General features: G+C 38.8%; 2 protein-coding genes across 3 annotated transcripts in view; one reads left to right on the top strand and one right to left on the bottom strand.

Moving 5' to 3' along the window:
* uba7 (ubiquitin-like modifier activating enzyme 7) overlaps positions 1-15,207 on the top strand; it is a 31,634-nt gene extending 16,427 nt beyond the window's left edge. Inside the window, exons 22-24 of the mRNA XM_044121282.1 lie at positions 11,305-11,406; positions 12,012-12,094; positions 13,780-15,207. Of these exons, the coding sequence (XP_043977217.1) occupies positions 11,305-11,406; positions 12,012-12,094; positions 13,780-13,912 (318 nt within the window). The 3' untranslated portion in view covers positions 13,913-15,207. The remainder of the gene's footprint in view (positions 1-11,304; positions 11,407-12,011; positions 12,095-13,779) is intronic.
* Positions 15,208-15,211: 4 nt separating this feature from the next.
* Positions 15,212-18,216, bottom strand: inka1b (inka box actin regulator 1b). Of its 2 annotated transcripts, XM_044121319.1 has the most exons (4): positions 18,031-18,216; positions 17,972-17,973; positions 17,873-17,928; positions 15,212-16,289 (listed from the first exon to the last, which is right to left on the bottom strand). In XM_044121319.1, the coding sequence occupies exons 3-4, from the start codon at positions 17,873-17,875 to the stop codon at positions 15,360-15,362; spliced, it is 933 nt and encodes a 310-aa protein (XP_043977254.1). In that variant the 5' UTR covers positions 17,876-17,928; positions 17,972-17,973; positions 18,031-18,216; the 3' UTR covers positions 15,212-15,359. The 2 variants fall into 2 exon arrangements, with proteins under 2 accessions (XP_043977254.1, XP_043977253.1); XM_044121318.1 differs by lacking the exon at positions 17,972-17,973 and having other exon boundaries at positions 18,031-18,144.
* Positions 18,217-18,685: the final 469 nt, after the last annotated feature.

Here is an 18,685-nt window from a genome sequence, read left to right as displayed (position 1 = left end):
GCTGGCTCAGCATAATCTTTAAGATATTTAAGAAACAGACCCAGGCTTGCCTCTGTGTTTGGACACATGAGGTGAACTCAAGCCAACTGTATGTTGATAAGAGAAGACTCTTCTAGGGTCAGATACAAGCTAGTGACTGATGTTAAATGATGTTTGATGAATGTGTCTGTTGAGGATGCATTCAGTAGTTCAACTACTCATGCAACAATATTACCCGTCAGACTTCAAAGCTAGTAACTTTTGGGAATATATGCAAAATCCTCCTTTGTCTGTAGCTCACCTCCAAGTGTAAGAAAAAAACCAGCCGAGAATGTCAGCTTTCCCTCAGCCAGAGGTCGGTGCCACCAAATGGCGCGGAACTTTTCCTCTGTGCATCTAAAGGGTGCAATGAGGGGGCATGGAGACAGTATAGATCTGGTTTCAGCTTCGGTTACAAGGAAAAATTCAGGATCTGCAAAAAAAGGGCCGCCTTGATGACAGAAGCAGCTGTGAATTACTGCTCTTCAAAGGCTGCAGGCGTTCTCTGTTTCTCACATTCAAACACATGGTAATTCTAACACTTTATTTCTGTAACGCTGTTATTTTTATCAAAGCGAATAAATCATTCCACTTCATCTTGCCAGTCGTAGATGTTAGAATTTCAAATCCTAAACCCTAAAAAGTCTTAAGATTGTTTTAGTTATTGCGCTTTTATCCTTAAAGCAGAATAAAAATCCCTCCAGTTTGTGAGTCTTCTGTCGTAAAAGGTTTAAATTGCCAATATTAGATTTTTAAGCAGTAAAGTTCATCTCTCTTAGACATATAAAAGTAGATATAGCTCCCATAACATAATTCATGGAGTTTTTCAAGGGTGATTTATATTCAAGAGATATTCGTGCAATTTTCAGATTTTCCCCATCTGTCCTCTCTGAATTATTATTTTCTGTTGCTCATCAAAACTGTTCATGTAATCTTTGCTACAAGAATCTTGTTGTAAACATAATTTTTATCGGATTTCCACTCACTTTTTCTCACCTCACTGAGCACAGGAACACTGATGATAGAGAAGAAAACCAAAGAAGTAATTGAGGGCAATAAAACAATTATCTTTGTTTCCCAATCATTTGTTTGAACTGAAGTTGAGTGAAATCTGTTAAATTACTTTTCTTGTTTCAATGGTCAGCCCTCTGTAGTGACTGCCTCCCAAAAGGCGACCAAAAGAGACAGTTCACGCTCTCACTCAGTCCTAACCGCGGGAGGCCTTGGTTTAGTGGTGGGGATGTAGTCGTCCAATCAGATATTGGAACCCTTGTGCTGCAGTGTGTAGAGGGTAGGACTCTAACCCCCATTTAGCCCAATATGCTTTTTGGTGTTTGAGTAAAAGTAAATGAAAGCACTAATTTGATTGCAATTATATAGTGAAGTTCTTGCATGAGTATGCGTGTGAGTACACAATTAAAGTCGAAGATTAGTAAATTCCCTGCTAATGTCTAAAATTCAAAATCTTTAAAGTTTTTTTTAAATGCCTCCCACAAGACATAATCACAATATCCTGATTATGCCTTATGGTTTAGGCACAATGTCACCAGAAGAAAAGGAAACATAACATTAAACCTGGTTTGCCCCCTCCAAACATTTTAACCCTATGGATTATAACTACTTTATGCTGAACTGAAATGTTCAAAGTGAGCATCTATATTGTTTCTTTACAAAAAAATACATAAAAAAACTTCAAAGGCAAAGCAAATAAAAGGTCTGGGAACTAATACTGTCTTATCTCTCTGGGTTTAGGCAGGGTTTTTGCTGGCTGCTTTTATTTCAACTTCAGACATGCAGCTGTTAAATATCACCGATCAGACATGCGGTATCAAGAGCTCAGATTACTTTTGCAATAACTTAGACCTCCCCCCTCATGAGCTCAGTCTCAGTTCATTAATATCAAGTAGCAACACTCACATCTCTCTGATTTGACTGCTGGCAAACTAAATGTTTGTTCAAGGGTGCCAAATACTCACCAGTCACCCTGATGAGACTGGAACTGTTATGACTGCTGATACTGGAGGCTTATTTAAGAAAAATGTGGAACATGTAACTCTGTGCTTTCCTATTTCAAGTCATTCGTCCAGCAACCTAATCATTTTCCAGGCTTTCTTTGTTTTGTTTTAAAGCAGCTGTTTCCCAAAATAGGAAGTCTCTGTGTTTCGCTCTGCTCCTTCTCCCCTCTGTGGGTTTAGAAATATGTAAACAACCAGGAGATTGTCCTTGTCTGCTCACTGTAACTTTGTCACACGGCTTTTTTTTCCCCTCTGTCTCTTTTACTTTGGGAACCAAGGCCAAGAAAGAAAAGGTAAAGCGTGTCTGGTGGGTTTTACAGACAAACAAAATTCCTGGTTGTCTTTGGAGGCTGTTGGAGAACAAAGACAACCAGGTCAAGATTAATTGAGTTTTGTGACCTAATACAGTGGCCTACTTGGCGTAGCCATCAGAAAGTGGATAATTTACTGTCATGAAGGGATGGACGTGGTCAGTAAATGCTCAGTATTTAAACGATGCTCAGTATCCTACTAATTCCCACACATCATTACACCAACAACTCTCCTCTAATTTGAGGAGTTATTGATGCACCTTGGATGCACTGATCTACATTTTATGGTTTGGATTATGGTCTAATATTATATATATCTGAACATATATAGCTTTAATCTTGTGATTTAGAAAACAATCATTGTTTCTGATCAAACTGAGAATGTCTGTTTAACATAATTTAGTTGCTGTCACCATGTGACTTGTCTGGTGAAGCATGTGGAATATAATTTTAAATTGACAGTTTATAGACTTATTGTTTCTCATTTTTGGTACCCAGCAGGAAGACAAACAACGGAGACAAGAACCAGATGCAAACTATTTGTAAACAATGTAAGAACTTGCTAACTTCTCGCAGCTGACATAATTAAACCTAATCCTACGTGATCATCAGATGCATAGCTGACATGTTTGCTCTCTGCAGCTCTCTGAACAAACTGAGACACGTCTGCTGCCACAGACTTGTTCTAGTTTGCTCAGAGCTTTAGAGAGCCTCAGGAGGACGCAAAGTGGTTGGTCTTATTGAAATAATTTATGTGACAGACATTTTGCTTTTTTGTACAATAAATTATGTCAAAAGAAGCACATAACAATGATGCAAAAACTGGGCCTCTGCGTTTTTGTTTTCAAGAAAGTTTGAGATTTTGACTTGTATGTACGAGAAAACTACATTTATTTTGATATCTATGTTATCTATGTTACACTCTGTTTGGTCAGCGTCAGCAACCAAACATAAACAGTAACAAACATAGAAAAGGCTTGTTTTTGAATATGACGCACCAAAGTGTGAAAAGATATTTTTATTTCAATTTCTTAATTTTCTGCTGTGACTGATGTGCAGCTTCAGTAAAATCTAAAAACATTACTTGAGGCAAGACAAGGACATGTTTCAGCTATGTAATAAATTAGTCGATCCTCCGCCCCTGCAGCAGCTGCTCCAGCTCTCTGTACCGGTGTTTGCTGCCCTTACTTGTCTGCCATGAAAAACTCCCTGTGCACTGACTTTGCAAAAGCATTCTAACTTTGTGTGCTTTAAACTCCCCACGTGAACCCTCCTCTGCATCATAGCCCCTCAACTGGACAGGAGTTCAGAAGAAAGAAACCTTTAGGTTGACTTTTACACTTCCCTATTTTTTCTCTCATCTTTACTGCTATAGACACATTACATCAACACTGGAGGGGAAAAACACGATCCTTTCACATGCCATCCATTGCCACAATGCCGCGGTAGAACAATTCTAATTTAAACACCTGCTCTACTGATGAGCAGGTGTTCTCGGTGGGTTGTTTTTTTCTTTTTAACTGAAACGCACCGAGTTCTGCACCACATCTACATGTTAAGGTTTTCCCAAAAGTCAAAGTCAAGCTATCTTAACTGACCTGCCTCTCTCTCCCTCGCTAATTTTTTCATTAAATCTTTGACCTGTGAAATTTGATTCCCTTGTTTGTTAGCTGTTGAAATGTTGACAGTTATTGGCAAAGAACTGCGTACCTTTTTCTATTATATATAAAGTGTACATTTAGGATTTAGTGTGTTGTGCTGACAACATGGCAGCTAAAGCCAATGGTAGTCATTGTCGCCGCGCAGCATTTTTTTTGCCCTTGAGCAGATAAATGGGCTGAGATCTTGCACATGTGGCGTCTATATTGTCTCCAGAATACGATGGAGATAAACTTATTACATTTGCTTTCACAGCTTGTGTGCACCTTTTGTGAAGCATGACAAAGATGCTGTGATTTACAGGAAGCTTGCGCTTTAAGATGTAGAAAATAATTACCACCCTACCAAGTGGCTTGTGATTTAAGTACCTCCATAATTGAAGGCCACACATCTGTGACACAAACATCAGGGGATGGCGTAAGAGAGTCTAACAAAAAGGAGGAAGGGATGGGGAGGGGGGCTTCACCTCACATGTGGTTAAGTCTGCGTTTGGCCACCTTGGTCTGTGCCAGTAAAGAAACCTGGGGCGAACATGATCCAAGACCCTCTGGATTCCCAAAGGAGAGCAGAGAGCATTGTGCAGTTTGTAACTCAAGATCCCTGACATGAATGGAGCTGGAGGGATAATGACTAATCTGTGATCATCACATTGGGCATGTTTCTTCTGTTGTTTTCCATGGTTTATTTGTTGGTTTTGTTTGCCTGGCCTCATGTTGTTCCATATTATATTGTTTTTATCTTCTGTTTTTTTTTTTTTTGTTCCTCATAAGGTGAACTTTCCGCTTTTTGTAATAACAGAATGGTCAGTTTGTTTCTCCATGTGCCATCAAGCAGGATGTCATGCACAAGTGAAACAACAATTGAATACAGATTATGGAGGATATAACCAACCTAAAAAGGTAGATATAGAGAGTTTCTTTAATCAGAGTGTGCGGTACAGTTCATAAACTCAGCATGCACGCTCTCCCTTTTGTAGTTTAAAATGCCTCAGGCACTTGGTTTAGTAGTCTCTCTTTGAAATCATCTGATATTATCTTCTCATCTCATAAATATTTAATCCAGAGGCATCACATACACAGGATATCATAACTTTTACCAAAACAGCTGCCCTTCAACTAACTGAAACAGAGTCCAAATTTGGCTCAGTTTTCTGTGGGTTTGTCTGAAAACACTCCTCTGTATCGGTCCTTGACCTCTGTGCTGTCTGTTTCCTCATAAAATATTTATTTATGAAACATAATTGCTCTTCTGTAGTGTTCTGCACACATTTCCTTCCCATCATAGATCAAATGGTTACTTTTTTTGGTTACAAATAAGATTATTTTATGTGAAGTACTTCATGCTGACCACACCTTAATGAGGTTAAGTTGTAACAGGTTTGGTAATATTTTCTCTGGAAATTTGAATCATGTGTTTTATAATTCTGTCTTTCACCTGAAACAGTAAGTTTTTAAAAATAATCCTTATATCACTTGGAAAAGTTTGGGAGACATCATAAAGGCTATTTCGCAAACCGCAGTAACATATAATAGGTCGACTTTAAGATGTTCCAGTATTAATGATTATAGATGGATGAATGGATGGGTCAAACTGTCTCAGCTAAAACTGCAGTCTCTCCAGCATTTAGTTCGTCTGCCGACTCCATCATGTCACTGGCCCATTTGTCAGAGTTTTATTGACTCAGTACTTCTGCCCCGGGGTCATTTTCAGTCAGGTGGAGTGTCGTTATCTTCTCATTTGAAAGACAATCACATTGAGATTCTATTTGTTGTTTTACACGTCAATGGAAGCCTTTCAAAAGCAACAGACTGCTTTTAGTGTGTGTGTCAAACTCTGCGTTGTGCTGCGAAGTGCCTGTTGTGCTGCTGTCAGCGGCACCTCCTCCATACTGAGGCAGCACATCAAAGAACAGCATATAAAATTTACTCTTTTATGTATTTTTAAATTTATTTTTTGTTACCTGGTTATCAGATTTTATATCTCACTACGTTAGTTACCGTAAAGCTGAAATTATCCCCAATGTTTGGAGATTTTGTCATTATAATGAGTGTAAATACCAGTTGGAGGTCCCGACCATCTGTCCTTTCACCGAATCCCAAAGGCTGTGGTGATCAATACTGATCAAGCGGCAGATGACACTTTTGAAATAGACAAAAGGTGCTTTTTACAGTGTACTTTCATCCTTCTGTTAGAAGACAAAAAAGGCTAATTCTAAAGCCATATAAACAGATGTATTTTAGAAGATGTCCTTTGACTTCTGTCTAGTCAATGAATATTTTGTATGTCTTAATTGTACAGTTACTAGTGGTTAAATCCTGGTAATATAGAACAAATAATTTGCATTTTTCAAAACTGAAACTGATATTGATTTTAACTGAATTAAAAAATGAAACCAGACTCTGACCTTTTTCATTATTTCTGTGCTGTAGATCTGTCGTCAGTATTAGCTGATTATGACACAGCAAGAACCAAAACTTCCCTTCTTCCTTAAAAAAATACTATATTTCATTGTTTACTGTCCATTTTTACTGAGTGTTACTTTCACAGGTTACCTACATGTCACCATCAGAGGATACTTCTGATTAAAGCTTGAAAAACTCTTTCTTTTTTCTTTGCAGTAAATCATTAAGAGTGAATGTGTGAAAAATATTATATTTTATATATGTGGATCAACATAATTTGCTTCTTTAGCCCCATGAACCTACAGTTTGTTTATTTAGTTTTTCAAACAAGGAGCTTATACAGGAATAGTGGTAGATACAGATTTAAGTTGTAAATATTGTTATCCATTCAATGAGAGGAAAACAAGATGCATGCATTACGAAAAGATCTGACGTCTTAGCAGAAATAAACTGTATAGAGTACCTGATTAGCCTATTATTAGATTAGTACAACATGTATTTGAGTGTCAACAGCAGCTAACAGCACCCTGACTTTGAGGCTCAGATATGGTCAAAAGAACGACGCAGGGCTTTAAGTTGCCAGAATGTCTGTAGAAAGAGAAGCAAAGGCAAGACAAGCTAAATGAGATTAAGATATGAATATGATTTGACGAGGCCAGACAGATTCACCATCTAACTTCCCTAAATCTCACTTGGAATCCATTTAAAAGAAAAAAGCTGCCTTTGAAGAAACAAGCCTCCAGCCACAGCGCGTTGTAAAAACGTTTCCAATGTTGGAATTCTGGGCCGATAAAGAAGCAGAAAAAAAGCCTCTGCAGAGGTACAATATTTCCTGAGGCACAATGTAAATGGGAGGGTTTATGTTTTAACTCAGATTACTGGTTCCTTAAAATCTGTCTTAAAAGCAAGAATGAAGCGCCCAGTGGATTTTCCATGCTTTTAGAAGAGCATCTCAAATATGTTATGATCTTTTATGTTAGCAGAGGGTACATTACTACAACTACAATGATCTGTAGTTTTTATATTTGGGAAATTTTAACTGCAGGAATGAAAGATTATTGTGAAATGAGCAGTGGCCAGGCAGGGAGATGTAGGTGAAAGGTCAAATTTTGGAGCTACAGTTCTTTTGACCATTCTGAAACTTTTAACAGAGCAATAATGAAGAAAATAATGAAGTTGTCTTTGATCATTTTGACAAAATCATATGTTTTTGTGGTCTTGGATAGTAAGTTGGGTTTTTTTTAGATTAGCTTCATCTCTGTTTAAGTGGGAGGAAACAAACAAACAAGGTGTACGTGTTTGTTGTCGAGTGTCTGTCGCTTATTTTAGAAGATTATAAACTACTGTACTGGTTGGCTTCAGATTTGTCAGGAAGAGACTGGGAGCTCTTCAGACTTCCTGTCAACAAGAGGAAGTTTGGCCAGATATTGGGAACTTCAAATCTCAAATTATCACTGAGAAATTATAATAGGTGCTTCTTGTCACCTGTTTAAAAAAAGGAAACAGATTCTAATCATTTTTTTTTTTTACTCAGAAGGATGTTTGGTTTATGGCATCAGATGAGGGGAAGTAAATTCAACAGTGACCTTTTGTGATCATGGCAAATTCCTACTACTATTCATGTCCAAACAAATGTCATTTGTAGTCCAGTTTTTATTTGTATTTTAGTCTGAAACTCAAAATGTTTTTCCATTATCCTTTTTATTATTTCCATACTCAACCATGCCTGGAAATACTGGTGTGTTTTCTAGGGATCATTTTAGTTTACTTCCATTCCTCCTTTAATTTTTCATTTCATAGATGTCTAACCTCAAATTAGACATCTATTTTTAATCTGGCTACTATAAACACGGAAAAATAAACCTTTCCTACCATTTGCAAGTTGGACACTAATACTAAGCTTTAAGCAGTATTTAGGAGGTATGTGTTAGTTTGTAATGTTTATGTAACATAAGCTATAGACGTTAATATGAAGTTCTACAGGCGGAAACGTTGTGGTATCTGTTATCTAGTGTCCATCTTGTGTGCTGCTAGTTATTTGAGAAAGGATTGCCTTAATATTGTTTCCTACTGATAAATAATATTTAACTCTTTTGTACTGATTAGTTTTAATTTGTTCTTAAAGGAGAACAACATTCTGGTTCACATTTCTTGTCTTTTCCCTAAAGGCAAATGGTCTGCTGGCACATTGCTGTTTTACTGTGGCAGCTCCATAAAAAAGTTGTTGTGCTTGTGGGAGACCATTTGTAATTGTTTCCAGCAGCATGTTTGGTCCCAAGATTCTTGCAGTTTTTTTGGTTTGCTTTTTGCTTCTAGCCAGCTTAGCTGAGCATCTGGACTAAGATATCATTTGGTTTACTTCAAGTTTTTGCCATACTTTTATGACTGAGGCTAGAGGAAGAGAGGAGACAGTGTAAAAAAAAGGCTGCATGCCTGTTCTGTATTGTGTAGAAACAGTGTTTACACACAACGGCAAAGCTGAAAATAGCTGGCCTGAGACCACTTAAAGTCCATTTTGCTTTAGTGTAATGTTGCTGCTTTAGCAAAGAGTCTTTTTTTCCCCTTTCATTTTAAGTTGTTTTGCTCATGAATAGTTTCAGGCTCTTATAAAATTCTGCAAAAACATTTAAAGTATGCTAACAGGCCAATGTTATGATGTGCATCCTGCAAATAAGATGTGCTTTGTCTAAAAACTGGGACAAAGCACATTGACAGACATTTAAACTTTGGGAGATGTGTGCTTCAAGTGCTTTTCCACAACCTCGGACTCCTGTAAGTGGTGGGAGTTGTGAGGGCTCATCCACAAAGTTCCCCTTGGCTGCTGAAGCAGAGATAATTGGAACCAGGTTCGGCCGAGGTTTTGGTATTCACAACCTGGGCCAAGTTTTGGTCTTCACAGCTTCGCTTGCCAGACAGCGCTTGGGTGTGAGCAGAAGCGTCTGACCAGGCGACATATTATGACTTACTTTCTGCATGTGAGGAACCCTGACCTACTTTAGTCTGATGATGTTTATTCTTTATGTCTTCTACATGTGGATTATGATGTTTAGGGTAAACATTCTCTGTTTTTGTTGCAGGAGTTACATTAATCTGTCTGGGTTTGTGTTGTGCTGTGGCTTAGGGGTCTTGAGTTCATCCTGCTGGAATAATGACCCTGTGCTCATCTGATGGGAATGGCCGAGTGCAATGCCAGGAGATTGTACTGATGATTAGAAAAGAAGCATGAACTACAACTGAAATCTTACGTTTTTAAGTTTACATATGGTGTAAGCTCTATCCTTTTTGATTTGCCTTAATTATTGTGACTCTTCAGTTCAGCTTGCAGTGTTGTTTGTTTTTTTTATATATATATATAGATAAATTTACACCAAATATTTTATATCTTTTTGGAAAAAGGATAACAGTTAATACCATATTAAAACAAATACAAATTGCTTGTGATGTGTTTTATGATGGTAAATTGGATGAACATATTACAAAACTCTTTAAAGCAACACACAGCAGATTAGCTGTAGTGTATAAATTGGTTAAAATATCTGATAATCTGTTAAAACATTTTTAAAAAGAATGCATACAAACAATAATTAAGAGACCATGTAGATGGGGCTAAAGAGCCACATGAAGCTCTAAATATGCAGGTTTTAGAAGCATGTTAAAACAAAAACTAGAAAATTTCTGAAGAAATTTAAACGGGGCCTGCCAAAGCGCGCCCGTCGGTCTGGACCCGGCGTTCCGACGCTGAAAGTTAGCACAGACGCCATAGAAAACTGCAGCGCAATCGACAGCATGAGGAGAATCACGAGAACGTCGACTGACACGGACTTGTGCCATTCAGCGTGTTAAAATGAGCGTATGAGCTAAAATTAGCCAAAATGCTAATGTTAGCATGAATGCTGTCAGTAGCCTATGAGGCATCACCAGCATGTTGTCTGTAATTCGCTTACTTCATTCAGTATACTAAACATGGCTAATAAGTCAGGAAAACAGGTAATTGCTTATTTAAGTCAAATCCTTTTGAGAACAATTCTCATTTTCAAGAGAGATCTTTTCCAACATTATACACTTCAAAACACTTGATGTCAGTCTAAATGCAACCAAGAGGTCTGGCAATGAAATGCCAGTTTTCTTATGCAAAAGGATTTTTTCAAGACTTCACATTGTGACCTGTAGAGTCATGTTGACTGGTCTGTGACTATACAACCTCATATGTAACAAACTGTGATCCATTGCAGATTCTAAGACATATCTATCAGAATCAGCATTGACTTCTTCAGCAGTTTGAGCTGCAGTAGTGTGATGGACCATTCGGGCCATCCGTTACTCCCCAATTGTATTGGAAATCTTGGCAGCCCATAAACCTGTTGCCAGTTTCTTACTGATCTTTGCTTAGACCACTTTTGGTAGATATTGACCAATGTAAACTAGAAACCTCCCAGGAGAGCTGCAGGTTTCGACATATTCTGACCCGGTCACTTAGACTGGGTCAGAACATGAACTTCCTCAAATCCCTACATTTCCTCAACACGTGAACTTTGATGAACTCTCATCTTTAGTACATCACCAAAGTTTTTTTTTTTTTTTTTTAAACTTTAGTGTTATCAGTTAAATTGCTCTGCTATTTTATTATATTTCCAAAGCTCACAAACATTTTTAGGCTGCTAAGATTTTATGCGTCTCACATTATTCTGAAACTTTGACAAAGATGGAACTTCAGAAAAGCAAAGTCCCACTACAGGAAGCACCTTCTTGACCTTTTTGTGAGTTGTTGGGGCCCTGCTGATTGTTGTCAGCTGGTATGCTCTGCTCCCCCGTCACACCAAGCCGTCCTTCGTCTGTCAACTTGTTCTGTGTTTATGTGCAGCGGTGTAATGTGTAACTAAGTAACATGTTTTTTGACAGGTCGCAGGAAAGAAGTACACCCTGTGGGATGATTTCCTTGTTGAAGGAAGACGTTGCAATCAGCAGGAAATGACCTTGGCAGATCTCATCCAGCATGTGAAGGTGCTGCAAGGAAACCCACATTTTTTTATAACCGCTGCTTCAGAATGCACTTTTTATTTGTTTTCCTAAACTTGCTCACCTTCCTACAATGCACGCAATGTGACAATCACTATTGTTTGCCCTATTTAATTCTGCTTCTAGCAATTTCAATATAATTGTCTACATTTGACAGTTTCTACATTCTAGCCAGTAGAAGTTTAGGGAGGAGGCCTATTGTGGCTGCTTTCTCTATTTTTCAACTTGAATAGATGCTATGGAATGGGCTGAGATGGAAAATGGAGATGAATTGTACCAGCAAAATGCTGTCACTAGCCACATTGTTTAGGTACCAGAAGGTACTTGATCGGACTAAAGTTTGCCTGCAGAAATGCTTTAATTCTTCCTGGTCCAAGTTCAGAGCTACGCTGATTTGTTTGATACTAGTTAATGCACCTCTGTCCTGAAGCCTCAGAATTACACCCCATTTCTTTTCATCTGTCTTCAGCACCTTCAGCATGTCTGCAGCGATTCTACTAATGTGTTCATGTCCATTGTACATATCATCCTGCTTAACGGTATCTGTCCCCATACAGAAGTATAAATATTGTTTGCTTTATTTCATGCAGGAAACAAATGGCTTGACCATCTGCAGCCTCTTTTATGGAACTGCTATCCTGTACAATGGACACAAAGACAGGCTGAACATGAGGTAGGTCCAGTAAAAATAATTCTCTAAGATGTCCCCTCAAGGCTGCACTCGCAGCAGTCCAGCGCTCAGACCACATCAGAAAAAGCAGCGCTGCATTGTTTGTTTTGGGTCCTAATGGGAGAAGGAGTTGTTTCCGCTGAGCCTGTGAGGACAGACCCTGTTGACCCACAGTCACATGCATCATTGCACACAGATGACCGAGACGTCTCCTCAGGTTTCTGTTTGTTGTGCACAAGCGTTAAAGAGTTAAATTAGAGGGAACTTTTGCATCCTAGAAGCCACGCTGCTTGGGCTTGTTTGGTTCTGTTAGATACCCCTGGGGAGGTGAGTCGGTTGTCTAATGGTGTGAAACGTTCTTAACCCTACACGGTTTGTTTTGATTATTTCAGGATAAGATAGATGAATAAACCACAGGCAAATTCACACGCAAGGTGTTCCTCTCTAAGTTTTTGTGAAATTTGACGTGGCTGATTGTTGATATTAACTCACAAATGTTGACATTTGAGTCTCTGTGGAGTCGTTGTGGTGGCTAGATTAAGCTCCAGGAAGAGAGGCAGAACGATGACCATGTGGACACCAGGCTTTACTTGATAAATGTCCACAACAGCAGCCACTTCCTGTGCAGTCGCCCTGCCCTGAGCTTCCTGTGTTGAGCCACTGAAAGTAGAATGAAAAGCAGAAAAACTGACAAAAGGTAACTAATGAAGCACAAAATGGAAAGGAGAGCATTTTTTATTTGGTAATTAATTGGTAACACTTTTAATATAACTCATTATATTATGAAGATGCTAGGCCCAAAAACAAGACCCATATTTTTCTAACAAATTTAGAGTAGTTTTATAGAAAAGGTAGATGGTCACTGCAACAGTGTTTTGTTTTGTTTTTTTTTACTATGACTTAGTAAAAAGTCATAGTAATATGACTTTTTATAATAGCCAAGACTTATTATAAAGAGGACAGGTTGTAAGTGGATCAGGCAGAGTGTGTTATGGAATGGGACTGGACTGCAAATGTATTCACTAATTAGTTTGTATTGCCCCAAACTAATTTAGGTACAGGAGAACTGGAGTAATATCCAACATCCAGAGTCCCACTGCAATATTACTTAAACCAACTTGTAGCCACAGACATAAACATATTGTGTTGGGACTTTATGTGATAAACGCAAAGTAGCACATAGTTTTAAAATGGAACAAAAAATTATCTATGTTTTCCAAATATGTTCACAAATGAAAGAAAAAAAATCTACAAATGTGCCATATGTTTGTCTGTACAGGATTTAATATCATTAAAAATCCAGCTGCTTTGTGAAAGCGCCACGGGTTTGTTAGAGAACATGTGTGAGCAAACAGTGAAGATCAAGGAACATAGCAGATAGATGAGGGGAAAGTTGTTGAGAAGTTCAAACTGGGGTTAGGTTATAAAACATTGAGCTTCTCACAGACACCTGATCAGAAAGAGTGTGGCAAAATGGCAAACAAATAGCAAATCTACCAAGACACAGTGGTCCACTCAAAGTAACACGCTGTGGAAGGACACCAATGATCAGAAATGCCCTTCCTGAAATAATGGCAAGAAGAAAGCAGTTGTTTCACATTTTCATCTGTTAATAAAAGAAAGTCTAATCTAAATTCATCATTTCCATTTGGAAAAAGATTATAATATACGTGAATATATTTTTGCAGTGTGTCCGATTTGGTGAAAATGGTGACGAAGAAAGAAATCCCTCCTCATAAGAAGATGTTAGAGTTGATCCCTTCGTTTGATGAAGATGAGGACTGTGAGACAGTACCTACCATCAGGTACATGCTCCTGTGATGGGTTTGACCAAAAACAAGGCTTTCTGGTTCCACGTTGCTGAGAAATTATTTTACTTGTTAAAAAATAGTACTGATAAAAACTAATATAGAGCCATTTTTAACCAAAGATTGCTATGTGAATTTAAACTATTAAAGTGTTTCCTTAAAATTATATCAAATGTACAGATATTTCTGAACAACAATTTGCATCATTCCTTCGTTTTATTGTTTGATAAAATCCCAACTTTTTGGATGTTGCTCGTCTCTTGCCGTTTTTGGGTTGATTTTTAACAGACATTTTTCTTACGGAGTACCTAACTTATGATTTTGGAGATTTTAATCTGATGTTATTAATGATAGACCAATGCACAGTTCCTGCCTCCAACCCTCATAATAATAGTAGAAGCAACGTAAAGACGTCAACTACTTGAATAAACAAGCTTTATTAATAAGTCAATTAAACAAGAGTCTTAACAGAAACACTAACTGCTACTGAAATATTGTTTTTATTCGTGTTTCTTGTCATGCATACGTTTTCTTTTACTTGTTTAAATTTTAGTTTGATTTCTTTGTTGATTCACAATCTCAGCCGGTATCCTTCATAAAAATGTGATTATTTTACTCTACAGGATGTTAGGTGGAGATTGCGTATAGTTACTTTTTGTTTTATCAGGGGTCATAATACTGGGAACAAGTCAGCTGCTTCAAATGGAGATTATAACAATGTGGTGCATCATGAAATCTGGGAGCTAGGATATAAGTGTTTTTATTATTTATTTACAATTAGTAAGTAATGTGACATCTCTTTAGTGTTCTGAAAATCTGCCTTGAAAAACAGACTTTCCTTTATATTTCCCCGCTGAGCTGTTGGATTTTCTTCCTGCCCTTTAAAGTAGATCTTTAGGTTCTTTGCTGTTATATTCAAATCTGGTGATTTCTGTGTAGTGGCAGATGCTTTTTGGGTAGATGGAAACATCTGGGTATAAAGTGGCAGAGGAGTAAGCTGACCCGCTGCTGAGGACACTCTCCCCTCCCAGCCTCTTCTACAAGGCCTTCATCTGTCCTCAGATGGCTCGTGTTTGTACTGTTTGTACTGCCCTTAAGCTCAGCCTCACATTGTGTTTCACTCCACACTTTCAAATTATCATCTAGACACTTTAAAAACATGCACTGCTTTCTGCTTGGTTACATTACTAAGGTGGAATGTGAATTATTGCTGTGGTAACTCAACCTACACACTGAAATGTCTGCACTGTGTAACAAATCAGAGATGTGATTTGTCCTTAAAAGATAATAAAGGTCTCCAATGAGGAACATATTGCTTGAGGATTTTTACTTTTATTCTCTCATAAATATTGAGCACATTGTTCAATAAATACATATAAAAAAAACAACAACAACAACTTTTATTTAAAACATTTTACCAGAACAGTCTGATTTAAATGTGTTTGGATGAGATATCACATTCAAATATATCCAATGATGTCGTTGCATATGATGGGCTGCCGGCTGCCCGTCTTCATGAGTGCAGAGAACTTGTAGAAATCGGTGTCCAGCTGATGCAGGCCTGTGTGAGACTGATGGAAGAAAGGCTTGAGAGGCTCAAATCCCACAGGACAGGACATCCTCTGAGGAGCCTCCGCTGCTCTTCTCAACCGTGTGCAGTTTGCTGGTTTCGGCCGCAGCTCCACGCCTTTAGACATCCCTGCCAACTTCCGCCGCATGTTGCCAAAAATGTCCCTCGCAAGACGTCGCCCCGAGCAGGGCTTCATCTCAGCTGGTTCTGGTAGATCAGGTAGGTCCATCCAGTTCTTTATGAGGTCAGCAAAGCTGTTGTCCCCCAGAACCAGCGGCTGCCTGTTCCTGCTGCGGCTCAGCAGCGACGTGGTCCAGTCCTCCGTATCGCTCGCTTCAAAAGAAGTCCAGCGCTCCAAACAGACGTCAGACGTCGACTTTGGCCTGGCACGGCCGGAGGTTCCTCTGTTTGTTCGGACACAGGCGGAGGAGGAGACTCGCACGTTTCTGGTCCTTCTCAGCACCACACCTTCATCCTGCCAGGAAGCCTCGGAGAAACCAGAGTCCAAATCCACGCTCTTCTCGCTGGCTGGGGAGCCCCGCGCCAGCCGATCGGGTTCCCGCTGCTCTTCCTCCTCCTCCAGCGGGTTGGCCAGGCAGCAGGCAGAGTCGTAGGTGCTGGCCTCGCTGGCGTCAGACACACGGAGGCGAGTGAGTCGCTCCTGCTGCGCTCTCTGTTTGCAGAGCCTTGTGACAGCGAAGGACTGGTCACACGGCTCACTCAGCGGCCTCGGTCTGCTGATCTGCTTCAGGTCCTGCAAGGACCTCATCATAGACTGCATTTGGTCCCGGAGGCAATCGGTGGAGTTTCCCAAACACAGCTGCACATGGAGAAACAGACAAATACGCACTTACACACGCAAAACTTACAAGGCGAATTATAATCAGCTTTGCAACCGCAACAACAAAAGCATTAAGAGATGGAACTTTTTCCAGATTTCATCATGTTACAACCTCACATTAAATTGATCAGATTATAAAGTATTATAAAGTATGCATCATTTAAAAGTTAAATGATGCACACTGGTGCATCATTCAACTCTTCCTAAAGATTAGTCAGATTGGACATAAATTATCTGTAATCAGTTTTTGACAGTCTCTTTTAGCTGTCAGGTTTTCTTCCACAGGTGCAGTACATTTAGCTCTATGGCATCTTTCCTGTTCCTGCTGATGAATAAGCACCCCCACAGCATTATACTGCCACTACCATATTAACTGAACAGTGCTCTGTAGCTGGGATATATTCTAGAATAAAGCACTACTTCAGCTCTATCCAGATATGTTTGCCTGTGTTCCTTGGTTTTTATGTTGCTCGCTAATTATCTCTAACACACAGGTGACTTATTGGAATTATTTATTATACAGGATTGTATTTATGGATATTACTTTAAAGGGCTCCATTTACAAATGCGGAACACTTCGAAATTGTCTAATTCTTATAAAGAAAATAAAAGACATCATTTTCTTTCTACTTATCAGTTTTGTGTTTCTTTATGTTGATCTATCACATAAAATCCCAATAAAAAGGGTAAAGGAAAATGCAATGTTAACATTCTATTGTACGCCTTTAAATCTCCTTGAGATAAAGGCAAATCTTGATGCAATTTCCACAAAACCAGTAGGATTTTTATCAGCTGAGATCACTTGCCAACTTTCTGAACTCCACTGCGTCCAGTACGAGCCAGAATTCACACCACAGGATGCACATTTTTAAAATGACATTTAAAAATCTCTGCCTCCTAATCTTAAGAGGGGAAGTTTTGAATAAAGTGGAGCAGAATCTGGGCTGCGGCGTGCTGGCTCACATATCCTCCCTGGATTCCTTCGGCCCACAGGATGTCGAATGCTGTGTTTAATACAGCAGGAAATGACAGCAACCCCGTGGAATTACACACAAATCTTGCAGGCATAGTGGATAATCCCCTTTTGCAAGTTTCAAATCAATAACCTGATGCTTTACAATTCTTTATTTCAAAAACAAAAACAGATAAATTCTCAGCACTTGCAGCCCCCAAAAGTTGTTTTTAATTTCCCCCCTTAAGCATTAAGTTCTGCCTCAGAGTATGGACACCACAATGCCACGATGTTATCACAGCTGTGGGTGCCGAACCATTTGGCCCTCAAGTACAACTTATCAGACATAAAGAGACACCCACAGGGAGACTTGTTAAAGTCCCCCTGTTCCTCTTGGCTGCTTTCACACAATGGGGAGAGGTAATTCAATTACCTGGAACACTTCGGTGTGAGTAAACTACAATTTGTGGAGAGAAGCATGCCAGTGTCTCACAAATCATTGAAGAAAAACTAAATAGGCGACGTTTCTGGCGTTCACTTAGACCTAAATGCTATACCTTTTTGCCTAAAAAGAACAGTGGGGAAATAAATCAGAGGAAAATAAACTTACCATTGTTTTGCTAGAAGATTTGCTGAAGTCTCAATCCCCAGTCAGTCTTTTTTTTTCTGGAACAAAAAAGAAGGAAATTTAGCTAAATGACAATAAGACTTCTAAACTAATAAGACTTCCTAAACTTTAACTCAACCAGAACTTTAGGTCAACCTTACCTTTGAAGTTAACTCAAGCGCAATAAACGGTCCAACACATCCAAGCCGATTCCAGGCGATGATGTGTCTCCTGGCATCAACTTCCTCCTTTAACACTCATGAAGCTCTGTCACATCAATTTGAGGGCTCCTAACGTTTCTACTGCACCCAATCAGCGCAGAGCACTGAACAAAGCCATCCAATGGGATGCTGTCTGAAACAACGCAGTCGTGACAACAACTACAGCGTGTTACTGAGAGTAAATTTCACCGCGCTAGTCTAACTTCTGACTGCACATCTGGATCTGCACAAAAAAGGAATCCAGACTTATAGTAGGCTACAATAGAAACATTTTATCATTCGGAATCATGTTATCACTGTTGACTGTAGTTTATGACACTTTTGCTTGTAATACTTACCTTTTATTGGAATATTTACAATATTGTTTTCTGCACAGTATTGAATTAATTGTAATTTAACAAAAAGTTTGCAGCACTTGAAGCTGTGATTTATTAACAAAAACTGCAACTCAGGTCACTAATTTTCATATTTAATAGTTTTAGATTATGATTTTGCTTAGGACGGGACATAAAATAGAGCTTATGAATAAATTTTTTTTGTCCGATTTATTTCGGGAATCAATGTCCAAATATTGCTCAGAGTAACTTCGTCACTA

Source organism: Gambusia affinis, linkage group LG07, assembly GCF_019740435.1.
Source record: "Gambusia affinis linkage group LG07, SWU_Gaff_1.0, whole genome shotgun sequence".
In the NCBI taxonomy this organism is placed as follows: Eukaryota; Metazoa; Chordata; class Actinopteri; order Cyprinodontiformes; family Poeciliidae; genus Gambusia; species Gambusia affinis.
The sequence above is the reverse complement of the archived record's forward strand: the minus strand, read 5'-3'. Positions and strand labels throughout refer to the sequence as shown.